The sequence below is a fragment of the Mus pahari genome, chromosome 1 (assembly GCF_900095145.1).
Source record: "Mus pahari chromosome 1, PAHARI_EIJ_v1.1, whole genome shotgun sequence".
Lineage (NCBI taxonomy): Eukaryota > Metazoa > Chordata > Mammalia > Rodentia > Muridae > Mus > Mus pahari.
The window spans coordinates 116,378,992-116,396,956 of record NC_034590.1 but is presented as its reverse complement, the minus strand read 5'-3'; the positions used below and the strand labels follow the sequence as shown (position 1 = coordinate 116,396,956).

The window sequence follows — 17,965 nt, the reverse complement described above, 5'->3', positions numbered from 1 at the left end:
TGGAAGACTTAAGGCCCTTTCAGACCCTGGCACTGTGCACAAGGGCTTGACTCCTCCCCAAACTGGGTATTAGTATTGTAGTATTCAAATTCCAAAGCCTGAGGGGCACAGGGCCAAGGGAGCCCTGGACAGGGCATGCTCAGGAGGCCAGATACAGGACGATGATCTTTTCAGGCCAAGTGTTCTGATGCTCTTTCACATTGCAAATAGGGAAAGTGAGGCCCTTAGAGGAGAAGGGGCTTGCGTGATACCCCCAGTGGACAGTTAGGTCCAGAATCCATGTCGCTTGATTTTCCTGCCTGGGACTCTGCCTCAAACAAGCTGCTGGCACTGAGGCTAAGCTCAGTTCCTCTCCCCCCCCCCCCCAGGCAGGGCTGGGCCACGCGGGAGCTCTCCCGTTCACCAGATGGTCCTTTCCTCCGCAGCTTCCTGGTGTCCCCTCCTCCCCCACATAGCATTCATCTCTTCCTCATTCCAGAAGCTTCTCCAGCAATGGGCCAGAACAGCTGCTTCTCTGCTTCTAGCCACAGCTCAGCCAACTGTGGTTGCAACATTTGCAGGGGTGGGGGTGTCCCCAGCTCTCTGCTCTTGGAGTCTCTTCTTTGTGGCTCCTAGAGATTTCTTCCTGACTCTGGACCAGGCCTGTTGATTGTTCCTGATCTCCTGATTTTTAAAACCCCTTTGTCTTTCCTGGCCCCTCTTGGCCTCCCTGAAGATGCCTCCTCCTCTGCATACCTAGGGCCAACAGGAGTGGTGAGCCCATGTCACGTCTGCTCTGGGGTTCTAATGACCTGATCCCCAACACCAGACACACAAGATAAGGGCATCTGTTCACCTGTAGGCTCCACGTCACCGGGTGCACGCAAGTGATATTACAGATGACTGTAAAGCTCGGTCTGTGGTGGCCTGCAGACCTGTGTGTACCTAGGTAGAAGAGGAAGTGAGAGGCAACTCTGAGAAACAGGAGCCAGAATTTAAGCCGGGTAAGAACATGAAAGATGGCCAAGGATTGCAGTTGTTGACTCCTGGAGAACACACTGGGATTGGTCTTGGATGCTCTGTTCCAGACTGGAGGGAATATGGGATGCCGGCTGATACACGGAAAGGGTCTGAACCCAGACCCTCAGGGTCACTAGGTATGTGTACCTCAATTTCCCAAGGCTCATTGACTTCTTTGTTCATTTATTTGGAGAACAGCACCTATACTGGCCACCTCCATAAGGTACTCACAGATCAAGGCTGCAGGAAGCACACAGGGCCATGAACCCAGTGAGCCACTTCTGTTTGACTTCATTCAAAATGATATTTTCCTTAAGACAATGGCCACTCCCTGTGCATTCTCTAACACTTACTCTGTTCCTTCCGTGTCCATGGCTTTGTTCTGAGTGTTTTGACAAATGAGTTCACCTAGCTCTTGTGTCAGAGCTCTAACACAAATTGTAGTCTCCTCTTCGCATCACTATTTAATACACTGGTAAACTGAGGCATGAGAGGCTGCAGTCCTTACCTCGGTCGGCAGTGTCGCAGTCTGTAATGGAGGCAAGGCCTCCCTCCAAGCCCCACCCTCCCTCTTGCCTCCCCTGCCTTGGCTCTCTCCCAGTCTCTATGTGAAGATGCTGTGTATCCAGACCCTCCTTTCTATCTTTTCAATGGCTTTTTTATTTACTCCATGTGCATGCATGTGAGTGGGTGCGTGCCGTGGTCTATGTGTGGCGGTCAGAGGACATCTTTTGACATCCTCCCACCGTGGGGACTGAAGTCAGGCTGTCAGGCTTGGCAGCAAGTGCCTTTACCTGATTAGCATCTTGCTGGCCCCCCAACCCCTTCTTGCTGGCTCCCCCATTCTGAATATGGCAAACCATGCCCTTTCAGCCTTCTCTTCACCAAGAAGAATTATCTTCATTCTTTCCATCTTCTCCATTTTTTCCTACAAATATACATGGAATGCTTTGATCAGAGCTGATGGCAGGCAAAGGTGATGGCTCCTACCTAGAGGGCTCCAATACAAGCAGCCAAACTCATCAATGGAACAAAGTGTAAAATTGTCACCATCACAACTGGCAACAGAAGCACAGGGAACCTGGGGACCTATAGCTGGAGATTTGACCCGATAGAGAAGAGTGGTATTTGAGCCAAGATATTGTGAAAAATGAGAATCAGGTGCAGGGAGAGGCAAGGGGTGTGCATGTGTGCACCGGGGCTGCAGAACCACAATGGAAGAGCTGCTTTTGGCTAGAAGAGAGAGAAGGAGAGGAAGGAGACAGGGTCATGGTGGGGGGGGGGAAGGTCACCAGAGTGCAGCCTGGGAGAAGGTCTAGGTTGCTCCTCACAGTTCTTGACATCCTTGGTGATGGAAGCCAAGCCTAGCTACATCATCTCAGGCCCATTCATAGGACAGCTCCTGTAGCCATACCTGCAGGGTAAAGGAACCTCGGCTCCCTTCCCCCATAGCACCACCTCGTTCCCATTAATTAATTGTTCGATTTTACCTTGGCTACTGCTACTCACCACACCTTATAAAGCCATGAGACCATGCCCTTGTTAATCTCATGCTACCCACCCACCAGCACAGCCAAGTTGGTCGGTTGGCCACTTGACTCCCAAGCAACATGGCACAAACGCACCTCCCTAGGAATCCCACTGCCAGATCCCTAGGCTTGATCTTCCCCATGTTGCAGCCCCCAAGTACCCCAGACGCCCCTTTCCAGACAGCATTTCATTCAGATGGCTTGCTGACATCGTCTTCCTCTTACCCTGTGGAAGCTCCATGGTGTTAAAGCTAAGCTTGTGTCTCTCCCCCACTGCTAGCATCCACCAGAGAGGCTGGCCTCGATTCATCCCACAGCTGTGTGCAGTGAGCATGATGTCCATCCCCGCAGTCCCCGACTCCTGCCCATCCCTGTGACAGATGCTGGCAGTACGGTGGCCAGCCTTAGGTCCTGGTGGGGGTGGTGGGCAAGGAACGAGCATGACAGTGAAGACTGGCAGATGGGGTGACAAAGCAGGCACCTGTAACTCTAGCATTTGAGAGGTAGAGCCAGGGCCGGGCAGTGGTGGTGCACACCTTTAATCCTATAGCACTTGGGAGGCAGAGGCAGGTGGATTTCTGAGTTCAAGGCCAGCCTGGTCTACAGAGTGAGTTCCAGGACAGCCAGGACTACACAAAGAAACCCTCTCTCAAGAGAGAGAGAGAGAGAGAGACAGACACAGAGACAGACACAGAGACAGAGAGACAGAGAGAGAGAGAGAGACAGAGAGAAAAGAGAAAAGAGAAAAGAGAAAGAGAAAACAGAGAGAGAAAATAGAAAATACAGTTTATTATAAACAACATTTATTGGAGTAATAAAANAGAGAGAGAGAGAGAGAGAGAGAGAGAGAGAGAGAGAGAGAGAGAGAGGCAGGAGGATCACAATGTCAAGGTTATCCTCTGCTATATATGAGGATGCATGAGATTCTTTCTCAAACTTTAGAAAATGTGCCTCAAGGAAGAGGCACAGGTCGGGGTGAGGGCAGAGGGGGCAAGCCAGTCACTGCTAGAAGATCAGCAGGACAGAGCTCCCTTGCTGAGGAAAGTCACAGACATAAACACGGGAGGCAGATCTAGAGGCAGGGGCCACACCCTCCGGTTCCATCTTCATGCCACTGAGGCACATGGGGTTCCTGGTCTGAATTTTAGCTATGGTCAATGAATTAATTTTCCTCTCTTCCTTGGAGCAGACACCTCCAGTCAGTCCTGTCCTCAAGCCTTGCACAGATACCTTCAATTTTCCCATCCAGTTTCCAGTCTCTCCCTCCTACCCACACCATCCCTCCCCATCCCTCACCTCTGCTCAGCCCACTCCCCTGGCTCTGACCGGTTCTATGCGTAGGTGGCAGCGTGTACCCTCTTCACAGGAGATTTGTTGATTTCATAACCATAAATAGATAAAATGTTCTGAGCGCTTCCATGAGCGAGTAGAATTGAGGGAGTGATCACACAATGAAAAGGCTGTAGGAGAAGGAAAACAGCCTGTGGAGATGCAGCTGAAACCAGCTCGGTGCCGCACAAACCAGCACTCCCTGAGGGCTAGCTTGCTGTTGTGTAAGAGGCATACCATAGATACAGGATGGGGACTGACAGAGAACCTTCTGGAAAACACGAGACTGCAAGTCTGTCAATTCAAAGGAACAGTATATTAAGAAAATCTAGATTTAAAATGAAAACAGAACGTGGAAGCCAACAAACATGGATTTTTTAATGCTGAGTTCATCTCATTTTGGCTGTGTGACTATGAGCAAGTTTCTCACCCTCTCTGGGAAGGTGTATATTCGTCCCTTGGGTCAGACTAGAGGGACCAATCATATAATGTCCTCATTTTTTCCCTCTAAGAAAAATTGGTCTTCCCGATTACAACTTAACCTCCAATATGGAACATTTTTTTTCGTCCCAAAATGCAGTCCCAAGACACTAAGAATGGATGGGGTAACCTGCCTTTTCATTGTCAAGTAGAACTCATGTTGTCATGGGAATGGGTTATGCACAATCATTCTTGGATGGGGAGGCCATATATTCATGGGGTTACACAGAAAGCTAGGTATTAGGAAGGGTTCCCCAAGTTCTCCCTAAGATGGGTAAAGAGAGTAGAGAGAGGTGACAGCTCAGTTTGTTCTGAGACCAGAGAGAGAGAGAGAGAGAGAGAGAGAGAGAGAGAGCTGGTGGGGTCTTTTCTGTCAGGGTCAGGTGATAGGTGTTTGGGCTTGGTGGGAGCTCTGGTCCCTTCTGGACTTAACTCTGTGACTGTATGAAGAAGGAAACCAGACATAAGTATATGAATGGTTTGAATGTGTCCCAGTAAAACTTCATTTATGAAAAGAAGCAGTGGACCAGATTTTATTCGGGGCCATAGAGTATAGGCCCCAATCTCGTTCTACACAGCAAGAGAACGAGTTTGAATGGGAAGGAATGAACCTTGCACAGGGCACTGCCAGAGCCCTGCTGTCTGACTTTAAGTCATTGCTCATTTCTGATCTTAACCTCATTGACTCTAGAATGAACATAATGATGTCAATCATCAGTCCTGAGACAATATCTAAGAGGAGTGAGTAGGGTGGCTAGGAAGGTTGTGTGTCAAAGTGAAAGATTCGACACCTGACCTCCACACACAGACACCATGACACACGTGTGTTCTCTTCATGTGACAAATTAAAAAAATGCAAAAAAAGTGCCTAAGAGATCAGAGCAAGTCTCTCTACCCCTCTACTCCATCCCTTTGAGTGGCACTAAGTCTAGCACAGGAGGCCACATCCTTGTCTGCTGAAGGTGACGGTGGCCTTCTTGGATGGAGACAAATATCTCATTATAGTCGGATTCTTGGTCTGTCTTTCTAACATGCGGTCCTCAGTGACCCCATTTCTGGAGCAAGCCCAGCACAGGAGGAGACGAGGAATCTCTTTTCCTCTCCACCGTTTGGGCATTTGGCAGGGTGTTAGAGTTCACGTAAGGGAGCAACATGGCTGCAGTGGCTGGTGCCAGACCTTGGGAGAGGCCTTTGAGACTCAGGCTGGGATCAGAGTTCTCCCAGAACATTCAGCTCTGGCCTCAGCTTCCCTGGAGCCTCCACGAAGCAGCCACAGCTGTGGTCCACTGGGAGCCCGCAGCCCCACCCACTGCATCATAAAGTGAAAGCCCTCTTGTTCATCTGCTCAGATGATCTTAGAGTGCTGCATCCTTCAGCACCCGTTTATCTCGGAAGCCCTAGCAAGGGGTTCCTTTATTTTCTCATTCTGTCCCTCTTCCTCTTCCCCTCCCTCTCCTTTGCTTCATCCTTCCTTCCCTTCCTCACAGGCATACTTGTGCAGACAAATATCACACGTATGTCGACAGTCCTCTGTCAACATCCTTGCTCCAATTTTTTGAGAAAAGGAGCCAGGAGTCTCCATGATATTCTTAAGAATCAAATCCTCCATTCCAACTCCTCAGGAGGTCTTCCTCCTGGAAAATCTCAGAAAAAGATGCACCATTTCTCTTATAGGGATTGAGGGGTGATGACCCTCTAGAGCCCCAATAAAGCCATGAAGAGAGGGGCAGAGGACTTCATGGTCTGCTCTTGCTATAAAAAGGCCTTTTTCGGGAAAAAAAATAAAGAAAGGAATCAGCCAATCCCTTCACGATGCCATCACCTCTTCTTGGTGGTTTTTCGGGGAAGGAGTGGGTGGGTTTCCATGGCAACAGATGCGAGCTCTGCTCAGTAAAGAAGGGACCTTGATATTTTTTCTCTCTCATTCTCTCAGTTGTGTGTGTGTCTGTGTGTATGTGCGTGCTACACATGCCTATGCCCACACCAGCAATTTTTTTAGAACTAAAGAAAGCCCTTCTCTCAGCTCCCCAAATATGGAGTGATAGAAAAACCACGTACTCCTGCAGGCCAGAGAAGATTCTGGATGCTTCCAGAGAAGGGTGTTCCTGTGAACTTGTTTTCCTCCATTGCAGAGAATGTGTGCAGTAGAGAGGCCTTTGCAAACTGTTAGAGGCTAAGAGTTAGAAAAAAGGATGTTTGGTGGAGAGAGGTGAGTAAATGATAGATACTGCAAAACCCAACAAATGGCGTTCTAGTGGGCAACCAAAGGTGCACCGAGTCAGCACAAACCATCTAACACCATGAGAAAAGGCTCAAGGCAGACTCAGGAAACACACAGTCAGCACAAACCATCTAACGCTGGAGAAAAGGCTCAAGGCCGACTCATAGATGGACACAGAAACACAGAGAGTTATAAAAGCAAATATATTAGGCAAAACCACAAAACTGCATACAACACAGAAAGACAGAGACTTAGAGAAATAAAACAGACAAATAAAAACACAGATGCAGGTACTAGCAGATATGTAGACACACAAGGATGCAGAGCCTATCGTCAAAACACATCCAAATAGATACATGGATGCAGATAGATAAGTGTACCCAGACAGATAGGTTTGGATGCAGACACAGAACATGCAACACAGCCTCATTCAAGTGCACACACTCATGTGCGCTTACACACACACGCACACACACGCCCCTTTCCCCCTTCAGTTGCTCAAGCATCCTATAGCAGGAGGGCAGAGCTGCAAATGCTGCGTGTTCACCCAGTAAGTTTGGCTGTGAATATCTTGTAACCCCCACCTATTGCTTCTACACACACACACACACACACACACACACACACACACACACACACACCCCAAAGCCCCTCTCCCAACTCATTCTTTGTCTACTTTCCCATAACTAAAGGCTGTGATACCTCCCCCTTCTCGGGCTTCCAATTCTGTTTTGCTGCTGCCGCTGCCGCTGCCTGCCGCTTGGGGGGGAGAGAGTGGGGTGACTCAGCCAGGCCAGGATGACTCACACTGACAGTATTTTTAGCAGCGGCCAGGAGCTCTCTAGCGTGCCAGCCGCCCCCCTCCTCCTGCTTGCTATTTCGGAACCGTCACTGGTGATATAAATAGCTCTTCTCCCACGGCCTGAAGCTGCTGCCAGGCTATTTTTGGTTCTGCACAGATAAAAATAGTTTCATGGAGGTGGGAGGCAAGAGGAGTGGGAGTTGGCCTAGGGAGAGGAGACATTGGGGGCATACAGAGCGCCTCAACTTGAATCAGAGTAGTCAAACTAAGATGATCCCTTCTCTACCCCCTCCCTTGTCCCTTTCTAGACCCTTCTCCCCTTTCAATGTTCCTTATCCCTAGTCCATTCTCCTGGAAAAATCCAAGGATTCTTCCCTTGAGCCCAATTTTCTTTCCAAGCTTAACTAATTCCTAGAGCCTAAGAGTCTTGACACCAACACCTGTAAATAGCCCATATGTATTCTCAATGAGGAGGATGACAGCATCGGGCTGCCATTCTCATCTATCCCGAGGCCCAGCTCGGCTTTGATGTCACGGGCAAACCACGGCCATTCAGAGTGTTAAGGCAACATTCAGCACCAGGGACAGCGACAACCATCCCTTTCTTCCCCACCAGGTCTGTTTAAACTGCTTGGAGACCAGCTGTGGACCCGGCAAAGAGATGCAACTTATTGTGGAGGAGATATTAAGAACGTCTCCTGGCCAGGGCTTAAAGCACCTGTCTGTGAGGAAGACAGGGCAGAGATGAACCCCAGAGATAAATGGTTGTCTAGCATACACAAAGCCCAGGTTTCATCCTCAACTTTGGGAAACAAATCTAGAAACTCCATCTTGGATTTGCATATGGAAAGAGAATCCAAAAACCAAGGGAAGAGAATGGAACACGGGGTGGGGTTGTTGAGTGGGGATATCAGAGTTAACATGGATGAAACGTGCCAGAGAGACATACATCCTGAAGAAACCATGTCTCTGTCACCCATAAGGTGAGACAGTGTCATACAGACACACACCATTTTCTCCATCTCAGTGGTACCACTGGCTACATGGTTGTTTATGTAGATGCTTTCTATCTGAACTAAAATGGTACAAAATATTAGGTTAAGTGCTCTACAACCATGTACCTTTTCCCTTTCCTCCTCTCCCCCCCTGCCCGGCATTACTAGGGATTGAACTCAAGTCTTGAGCATGCTAGAAGTTTGGATTCCTACTAAGCCATGGTCCCAGTTCCCAAAGCACCCTCTTCCCATACCCCCTGCTTTTTATTCCACATTGCCTCTCCTGCTACTACCCCTTCCATGAAGAACGGGGGTTTTCTTGACCACAAACTTTTCTCCTTGGTGTCAAAGTTCATCTCTAACTTTCTGCAGCCAGTTCTGTCCCTCTTCCCTAACTTTTTAGATGGTCTTGTTTTTCAGGCTCGAAAAGTGCTTTTATATGTTCCTACTCTAAATGAGATTTCTGGCAAAAAGTTTCTCTAGTCCTTTGTGAAATGGTTGTGGGATAAAAAAGGGCTCTCCCATGCCCTGTGTATTCAGCAATCGCATGTAAGTGACTGAAGAAAGGTGTATGTGTGTGTGTGTGTGTGTGGGTGTGTCTGGGGGGGGGCGGGGTGATGCAAAGGCCACACTAGAGAGATAAGTCTGACATGACAGGTGGTTAAACCAAAGGTGCAAATTACAGGGGTGGGGGTGGGGGCGTCCACAAAGCTGAGACAGACTGTCCAACGCTCAATGAACGAAGGAAAAAAAAAAAAAGGAAAGGTGTATGTATGCGCGCTCACACAGCGGCAAGTGCACAGGCAGAATGAGGAGCCCTGGAGCTAAAGATGGAGCAAGAATTGAAGGGAGATGGGGAGGGGACTCCGGCAGGACTAAAGGGTCTTGGGTAGGTGCAGCAGTCACTGAGGGCCCAGCAGACCCTGGCTACTTGGCAGCCTCCCCCTCTTCCTGACTGAAGCAGTGGGGAGAGCTTTCTAGAGCTGTGCGGAGGCCGGTAGGCCCCGCCCGCCGCTGCCGCCGCCGCCGCCGCAGCCGCCGGAGGATTCCTGTCCTAATATGGAGCTGGGATTCCCCCGGCCCCGCCCCCGCCCCCAGCCCGCCGCCGGAGAGACTGGGGCTCGCAAGAGGGCGGGGGAACAGCTCGCCTTGGGGGCTGACAAGCGGGAGGGGATCGTGGGTGAGGTTCAAACACACATCCAGATCCTCACCAGGCCCTGGGTCTCTGCCTCAGTTTCCCCGACAGGTGGCTAAGATTAACTAATAGAGGAAAAAGGAATCACTGCAGATCACAGTGGAGGTGTTTGTGTTCCTGTGGTGCTAAGGAAATATGATCAAGGCCGAATTCAAGTGGTCTCTTCTCCACAGGATCACCATTCCACCCTATCCTGGAGATTTAGACTCTCAGGCCAGGGCATGGAGGCGAAGAAAGAATTATTTATTTGAAACTGGCTAAGGGACTTTCATATTGAATAGGCCCCAGAAAAGACCCCCAGTTGTGACCTAGCCCAGCCCCCAAAAGCCAAGGAAAGTCCCTCGTGTGATTTCGACCCCTGCCTGGAAGATGGTGACAAATTGGCAGAGGACCAAGCCCCTTCTCATCTTTTGCCTCCTTAGAAAAATCAATGTTGATAGCAGCCCCGCCTTGCCTTCTACAAACTCTCCTGTTAAGGGCTTCAGACCACCCTAATCCATGTACTGTTCCTCCTCCTAACAGAATATAATGGAAAACCTGGGTCCCTGCACCCCATTCCTGGCTCTACACAACTCTTGCCAGCCGGCCCCCTCCGCACCCTCCCTTCTCCCCCTTCCCCCGCCCCCTCCCTCTCCCGTTCGACGTCACGGGATGACGTCGGAAGCCTGGGAGGGAGGAGGAGCACCCCCCCTCCCCAGCCAGTGGCTCCCGCTGCAGCTTGCTTTAGCCCAACCTCCCGCCTCCCGCTCCCCCCCCCCGTCTCTAAAACGAGCCCCCCACGCCTGTCAGGAGCTATATAAGGCGGATCGAGGCAGGCGAGGGGGGCAGCGCTGCCGAGCGGAGCCCAGGAGTGGAGCAAGAGCGAGCAAGAGCCTGAGCAAAAAGACCGGGAAGCAAGGAAGAGGAAGCCTCCGGTGCATCGGGAAAGGATCGCAGGTGCTCGGGAGCCGGAGCTGGAGCTCCACAGCCGGCAGTCATGTACCGATCCACCAAGGGCGCCTCCAAGGCGCGCCGCGACCAGATCAACGCCGAGATTCGGAACCTCAAGGAACTGCTGCCGTTGGCTGAAGCGGACAAGGTCCGGCTGTCCTACCTGCACATCATGAGTCTTGCCTGCATCTACACTCGCAAGGGTGTCTTCTTTGCTGGAGGTGAGCGAGCTTGGGCTACCGGAGACCAGAGCTGACGGGGACCAGGGATGGAGCTGAGGGAATGTGCTAAAACTGCCGCTTGTCTAGCGTGCTGGAAGCCGGTGGAGAGAAGGGACTTGAGGGGACCCTGGACTTCCTACTTTTTCTTCTGAGCTCCATCTAGCCTAGCCTAAACGATAGTCCTAGCAGACGGATTTGTGGGAGATAGAGCGCTAAAACAGAATGGTCCAGGCTCCCATTGCCTCAGAGGCACTCCAGGAATCCGGGAAGTGTACGGAAGGAAGCCTGGCAAGCTGCAGGGAAAGCCTGCGAAGGCAAAGTGTGGAGAAGAGTAGCTTGTGTTAGAAAATGCTGAGAGGTCTTTCTAGGCGCTCTGGAGACCCTGAAGCCATCGCCTTTATTGGCGCTGTCCGCGGTGCTAAAATGGCCACGGTCTCCCCACCCGTGAGCGCTGTCCGCGGTGCTGAATCCCAGTCCTGCCGGGAGAGCTCTGTCCACAGTGCTGACAGCTGAGGGCTGCTGAGGTTCCTGCCAGGCGTGGAAGTCCAGGGGCTCCCTGGCTAGATAGTTTTAGCAACAGGTCTCCTGGCCAAGATCCACAAGCATAGGGTCAACAGGTGTTGGCAGAAGTAGGTCTATGGGAATTTCCTGTGTCTTCTCCGAGATTCAAAAGATGTTCTCTTCATTTCTGTGTTGTCCCCGAGTCTTATCCTGACTCACCACATCTTCTCACCCTACAGGCACTCCTTTGGCTGGCCCCACCGGGCTTCTCTCTGCTCAAGAGCTTGAAGACATCGTGGCAGCGCTACCCGGATTTCTCCTTGTGTTCACAGCTGAGGGGAAGTTGCTCTACCTGTCGGAGAGCGTGAGCGAGCATCTGGGCCACTCTATGGTGAGTACTGAACGTCCTTGCATCTCAGGTTGGGTTATACGTGAGATAAAATGAGCCTCTCACTACTGAAAACAGAGTTATTAGAGGCAAGTGTGGGGGTTCTTCCCTAAGAGAAGTCATTGATTGCCGATTGGCTCTTGCTGCCTTTACTAATGATCACTTCTCCTTTCTAGGTGGACCTGGTTGCCCAGGGCGACAGTATCTACGACATCATTGACCCTGCTGACCATCTCACTGTGCGCCAGCAGCTCACCATGCCCTCTGCTCTGGATGCTGGTAAGAACCTCCTCTTGATTCTTCAGTCCACTCCTCTGCTGCCCTGTTCCACCCATCTACTCTCCTCTGATGCCCACCCTCTTAGTCAGTTTCTCCTTTTGCTCACCTAGATCGCCTTTTCCGTTGTCGATTCAACACCTCCAAGTCCCTCCGGCGCCAGAGTGCAGGCAACAAACTGGTGCTTATTCGAGGTCGATTCCATGCTCACCCACCTGGGGCCTACTGGGCAGGAAACCCCGTGTTCACAGCTTTCTGTGCCCCACTGGAGCCAAGACCCCGCCCTGGCCCCGGCCCTGGCCCTGGCCCTGGTCCTGCTTCTCTCTTCCTGGCCATGTTCCAGAGCCGGCATGCTAAGGACCTAGCCCTACTGGACATTTCTGAAAGGTAAGCCCAAAGTGTTCAAACTTCAGTAAGAAGGGAGGCCAGAAAGAAGGGAACCTTAGATTCGTGATCTTAGATTCAAGGCAGGGAGGATGGGGCTTAAGTGGGCAGAGAACATGGGAGGGAATGAAGTGCATGCATTTTGAGTAAGGAAAACAGAAAGCTGACCTCATCATTTCCACCTTCCCAGTGTCCTAATCTACCTGGGCTTTGAGCGCAGCGAACTGCTCTGTAAATCATGGTATGGACTGCTACACCCCGAGGACCTGGCCCAAGCTTCTTCTCAACACTACCGCCTGTGTGAGTGTCCTGAGAGGCCGTGAATAACACAGGAAGCTGGGAGAAAGCATGGGAGACAGGCCAGGGACAGGCTGTGGTCCAAACTGATGTTAAGGAGTTTTGGAGGCTACAGAGTGAATTTGAGGATGAGAAGTCGAGGCAAGAATAGGACAGAGTTAGAAAACACTGTGCGATAAGGTCAAGTGGGGAGCCTAGAGGTACAGGTTAGGGTAGTTAGAAGAGAATATGCCATGGCTCCCTCAATTCAGTGTAGAGGTAAGAAAGGTGGGTGTGTAGGTGGTGTCGCTTGATGGACCTTCTAATCCTGTATCCCTTCTTTCTCCCCAGTGGCTGAAAGTGGAGATATTCAGGCTGAAATGGTGGTGAGACTTCAAGCCAAGCATGGAGGCTGGACATGGATTTACTGCATGCTATACTCAGAAGGTCCAGAAGGCCCTATTACTGCCAATAACTACCCTATCAGGTAAGCTGTAAGATACAAGATGGTGGAGAGGGGAGGGTGAGCCAAGGTCAGCATAGAGGGAATGCAATGAAGAAAACTACTCTGGCAATGGACAGCAAACCCTTACAAGCTGCTGCCTCTTCCCTCTCCAGTGACACAGAAGCCTGGAGCCTCCGCCAGCAGCTAAACTCTGAAGACACCCAGGCAGCCTATGTCCTAGGAACCCCGGCTGTGCTACCCACATTCTCTGAGAATGTCTTCTCCCAGGAGCAATGCTCTAATCCCCTCTTTACACCAGCCCTGGGGACTCCTAGAAGTGCCAGCTTCCCCAGGGCTCCTGAACTAGGTGTGATCTCAACACCAGAAGAGCTTCCCCAACCCTCCAAAGAGCTGGACTTCAGTTACCTGCCATTCCCTGCTAGGCCTGAGCCTTCCCTCCAAGCAGACCTGAGCAAGGATTTGGTGTGTACTCCACCTTACACACCCCACCAGCCAGGAGGCTGTGCCTTCCTCTTCAGCCTCCACGAACCCTTCCAGACTCACTTGCCCCCTCCGTCCAGCTCTCTCCAAGAACAGCTGACGCCAAGTACAGTGACTTTCTCTGAACAGCTGACACCCAGCAGTGCAACCTTCCCAGACCCACTAACCAGTTCGCTACAAGGACAGTTGACAGACAGCTCAGCTAGAAGCTTTGAAGACCAGATGACTCCATGCACCTCTTCCTTCCCTGACCAGTTACTTCCCAGCACTGCCACATTCCCAGAGCCTCTGGGTAGCCCCGCCCATGAGCAGCTGACTCCTCCCAGCACAGCATTCCAGGCTCATCTGAACAGCCCCAGCCAAACCTTCCCAGAGCAACTGAGCCCCAATCCTACCAAGACTTACTTCGCCCAGGAGGGATGCAGTTTTCTCTATGAGAAGTTGCCCCCAAGTCCTAGCAGCCCTGGTAATGGGGACTGTACACTCCTGGCCCTAGCTCAGCTCCGGGGCCCCCTCTCTGTGGACGTCCCCCTGGTGCCCGAAGGCCTGCTCACACCTGAGGCCTCTCCAGTCAAGCAAAGTTTCTTCCACTACACCGAGAAAGAGCAAAATGAGATAGACCGTCTCATTCAGCAGATCAGCCAGTTGGCTCAGGGCGTGGACAGGCCCTTCTCAGCTGAGGCTGGCACTGGGGGGCTGGAGCCACTTGGAGGGCTGGAGCCCCTGAACCCTAACCTGTCCCTGTCAGGGGCTGGACCCCCTGTGCTTAGCCTGGATCTTAAACCCTGGAAATGCCAGGAGCTGGACTTCCTGGTTGACCCTGATAACTTATTCCTGGAAGAGACGCCAGTGGAAGACATCTTCATGGATCTTTCTACTCCAGACCCCAATGGGGAATGGGGTTCAGGGGATCCTGAGGCAGAGGTCCCAGGAGGGACCCTGTCACCTTGCAACAACCTGTCCCCAGAAGATCACAGCTTCCTGGAGGACTTGGCTACCTATGAAACCGCCTTTGAGACAGGTGTCTCAACATTCCCCTACGAAGGGTTTGCTGATGAGTTGCATCAACTCCAGAGCCAAGTTCAAGACAGCTTCCATGAAGGTAAGTCTAGCCTGAATGTCCAAGAGCCCTGCCCTTCTAATCAGACATTTCATAGATTGGGTGAATCAGTTCCCAGCTCTGAAACTCTGTTTTATTAAGAGAACAATATTACCTCCTATTAAGGAGAGTAGTGAGGTAGGAAGACTGCAAAGCTTTATGTGAAAGATGAGGAGACCTGGTGGGCGGGGGAGGTGAGTTAGGATAACGTGATAGACAATCCCTAGGCAAAAGCTTGAAAGCTTCTGAGAGACCTAAACCAGACAGCACCCCCATTTTATAGACAAAAATAATCAAGGCCCCAAAGTTAAAGTAACTTTAAGTGGCACAAAAATTGATAGTTGACGCTTCCCCCTACAGGGGACCCAGAGCAACAGTTGGTTAGAATTAGGAGACAGGGGCTGGTGAGGTGGCTCAGTGGGTAAGGGCACCCGATTGCTCTTCCGAAGGTCCGGAGTTCAAATCCCAGCAACCACATGGTGGCTCATAACCATCCGTAACAAGATCTGACGCCCTCTTCTGGAGTGTCTGATCTGAAGACGGCTACAGTATACTTACATATAATAAATAAATAAATCTTTAAAAAAAAAAAAAAAAGAATTAGGAGACAGAAAGAACAGTGCCAAGCCCCTAGCTCCAATCTGGCGGCCCTGTGCTCTTTGTCCAAAGCTGTGGCCACAGTTTCCTTCCATATTTGCATATTGCCTCATATCTGCTGCCACCCTGGGGATCGGTTCATTTGGCTAATACACTTGACGTCCATAGACTATAGCAATATTGTACCACAGCCAGAGCCCAAGGACCCTTTTACTGAATAAGCTTGACTAACATACACACTTTCTCTCTTCTCTCTCTCTCTTCCCCCACAGATGGAAGTGGAGGGGAACCAACGTTTTGAATAAGTCTGTGACTTAACGTCGTCAAGTATGGCATATTGTCATCAAGACGTGGAGCCGCTCTCCACCCCCCCGGGACTGTTGGGGGGATTCTGGGGGCCAGAGGGGGATATATCTGATTCTCCAGGCCCTGAAGGATTTAGGGGGGAGGGGGGAGGGCAAGGGAGGGGAGCAACTTTTTAAAATCAAGGGACTTCGAGCGATCCCAGTTTCCATTTCAATCTGTATTCACTCGTAGTGAGCTTCCTTGAATGGATTTCAAGCGGAGAATGGGGGAGTCTCGCTTCCCCACCGCGCTGCCCCATGGGCCTGGGCCAGTTCTCCACTACTAGGGGCAAAGCCACCCCTGGGCTTTGGTGGGGGAAAGGCATGGCCCACCTGGGGGCTAGCCTGTGCCCTGAGGGGCTCTTGACACCCACGTAGAATTCTCTACAAACCAGTAACGGGATTTCAATTCCGATGGACTCTGCCGCCCTGGCGGCCCTTCCTGTGACTTTTGCGCCCCGCGCCTGGGGTGGGGGGCGCGAAGAGACGCTACATTCCTTTCCGATGGAGGAAGGCAGATCTGCCGTCACACGTGTGCTTGCACGAGTGCGTGTACCTGGTGCGGGACTCACCCGGCCGCCAGACCGCCTAGGCTAGCCCAGGTGGCCACCTCGTGGTGCTGCGGTGACTTTGTAGCCAACTTTATAATAAAGTCCAGTTTGCCTTTTTGGTATCTCTGGTGTCTTGCGCTATTGTAAAAAGGGAAGGGAGGGGAAAGGAGAGCTTGAGGAGCCCAGACAGGAGGCTGGGGCAGGAGACACAGGTTAGACCTCCTCTCAGCCCTGCTATCTCTAAGTGAGTTTGTTCATATCTCCATTTGACTCTGCTTGATCCACACTGTGCTAGAAGACCAAGTACTTGTCGGAAGCAGACATTTCACCAAAGACGCTGGAGTCTTCTTTCTGCCCTGGGTTTTCGGTGTGATGGGGAGGAGATAGCCTGGGGCTGGACAAGCTTGTCACTGGTCTTGGATATGGGTTTAGTTTCTGGATATTTCCTGCCTGGTCTTTCAGGATATTGATTTCCTTACGGAGACTTGGATTTTTAAAATCAGAAGCTGAAACCTGTTACGCTTGCGCAGGGCTTTTCAGTTAGCAAATACCTAATCCACTGCAATAAAGTTCCACTTCATTGGGAAAACAACCGCATAAAGGGTGTTCCACCACAGTTACAGGTAAGAACCAACATCAGCCCTTCCCCAAGCCTGGGGAGCTCCCAGATCTCAATGCCAGCAAATAACCATCTTAGACCATCTCACCTCAGGCTCAGTCCCACAGACTGTGGTTAGTGGAGGACAAATGAAAGTTAGGTGGTAGAAAGAACCGCCCGGATCCAATCACACTCCCACCTTTTATATTTGGAGTGCACCTAAAGCCTCCACTTCCTCACAGGTAAAAGGAGGCCAGCAATCAAGAGTCAGTGTCAGGACAGGACAACTCAAGAAGTGCAGCAAAGACTCGGTCGTTTTGACCTCCAGGTCAGTGGTGATCCGGAGACTTAGAGAAAGCCTCTTCCTCAAGGAGAGGACAACTCCAGGCTCCATTCTTTCCACAGAAACACAGGGGCACAGCCCTGAAAACCCTGTAGCCTCCACTCATTCTCAAGTCCAGCTGTGGAGACAGGCCCTTTGGAGGTCCATCCATCACAGAAAGGAAGCGATCCACAGGGACCTTTCCCTTCTTTGATGCGTATTTGGGTGGAGCCAAGAACTTCCCTGTCACCCCCAAGAGGAACCTGTCTTAGCTCTGTTCCCTCCTCAGCACAGGGACCCGGAGATGGCGAGATGGCTAAAGGTACTGGACCAAGCATGATGCTCTGTATTTGATCCTTGATGGGAGGAGATGACCGAACCCTGAAAGTCGTCCTCTGACCTGTAACTGCACCCCAGGACATGCTTATGCTCACATGTGCACACACACACTACACATACTACATACACATCTATACCACACACATACTATACACACATATACCACACACACATCTCACACACATACACCACATACACTACACACACTACACATGCTACACATACATATACCACACACACATACCACACACACACATATACACACACCATACACACTACTACATATATCACACACACATATACTCTACATACACACAACTACATATACTGCATGCATATACCATACATACATACCATACACACTACACACACTAATACATATACCACACACATATACCACACAAACACTCTACACACACACTACACATACTACATACATACACCACACACACATACCACACACACTACACACACTAATACATATACCACACACACATACGACACACACACACACCACACTACATACATATACCACACATACATACCACACACATGCAACACACACAGTAAACATAGTACATACATATACCACACACTACACATACAGTACATACATATACCACACATATAACACACACACACA

General features: G+C 50.8%; 1 protein-coding gene across 1 annotated transcript; it reads left to right on the top strand.

Annotated features, from left to right (window-relative positions):
- The first annotated feature begins 10,341 nt into the window (after nucleotides 1–10,341).
- Nucleotides 10,342–16,185, top strand: Npas4 (neuronal PAS domain protein 4). The gene is made up of 8 exons (XM_021210445.1): nucleotides 10,342–10,701; nucleotides 11,442–11,593; nucleotides 11,767–11,869; nucleotides 11,980–12,253; nucleotides 12,441–12,550; nucleotides 12,878–13,013; nucleotides 13,145–14,574; nucleotides 15,441–16,185. The coding sequence occupies exons 1-8, from the start codon at nucleotides 10,527–10,529 to the stop codon at nucleotides 15,467–15,469; spliced, it is 2,409 nt and encodes an 802-aa protein (XP_021066104.1). The 5' UTR covers nucleotides 10,342–10,526; the 3' UTR covers nucleotides 15,470–16,185.
- The last annotated feature ends 1,780 nt before the right edge of the window (nucleotides 16,186–17,965 follow it).

Bases quoted from the DNA above. Each gene is read 5' to 3' on its own strand.
- Npas4 (XM_021210445.1), top strand. From the start codon at position 10,527: ATGTACCGATCCACCAAGGGCGCCTCCAAGGCGCGCCGCGACCAGATC. The intron at 10,702-11,441 runs GTGAGCGAGCTT...CTCACCCTACAG, and splicing joins GGGTGTCTTCTTTGCTGGAG to GCACTCCTTTGGCTGGCCCC. The intron at 14,575-15,440 runs GTAAGTCTAGCC...CTTCCCCCACAG, and splicing joins TCAAGACAGCTTCCATGAAG to ATGGAAGTGGAGGGGAACCA.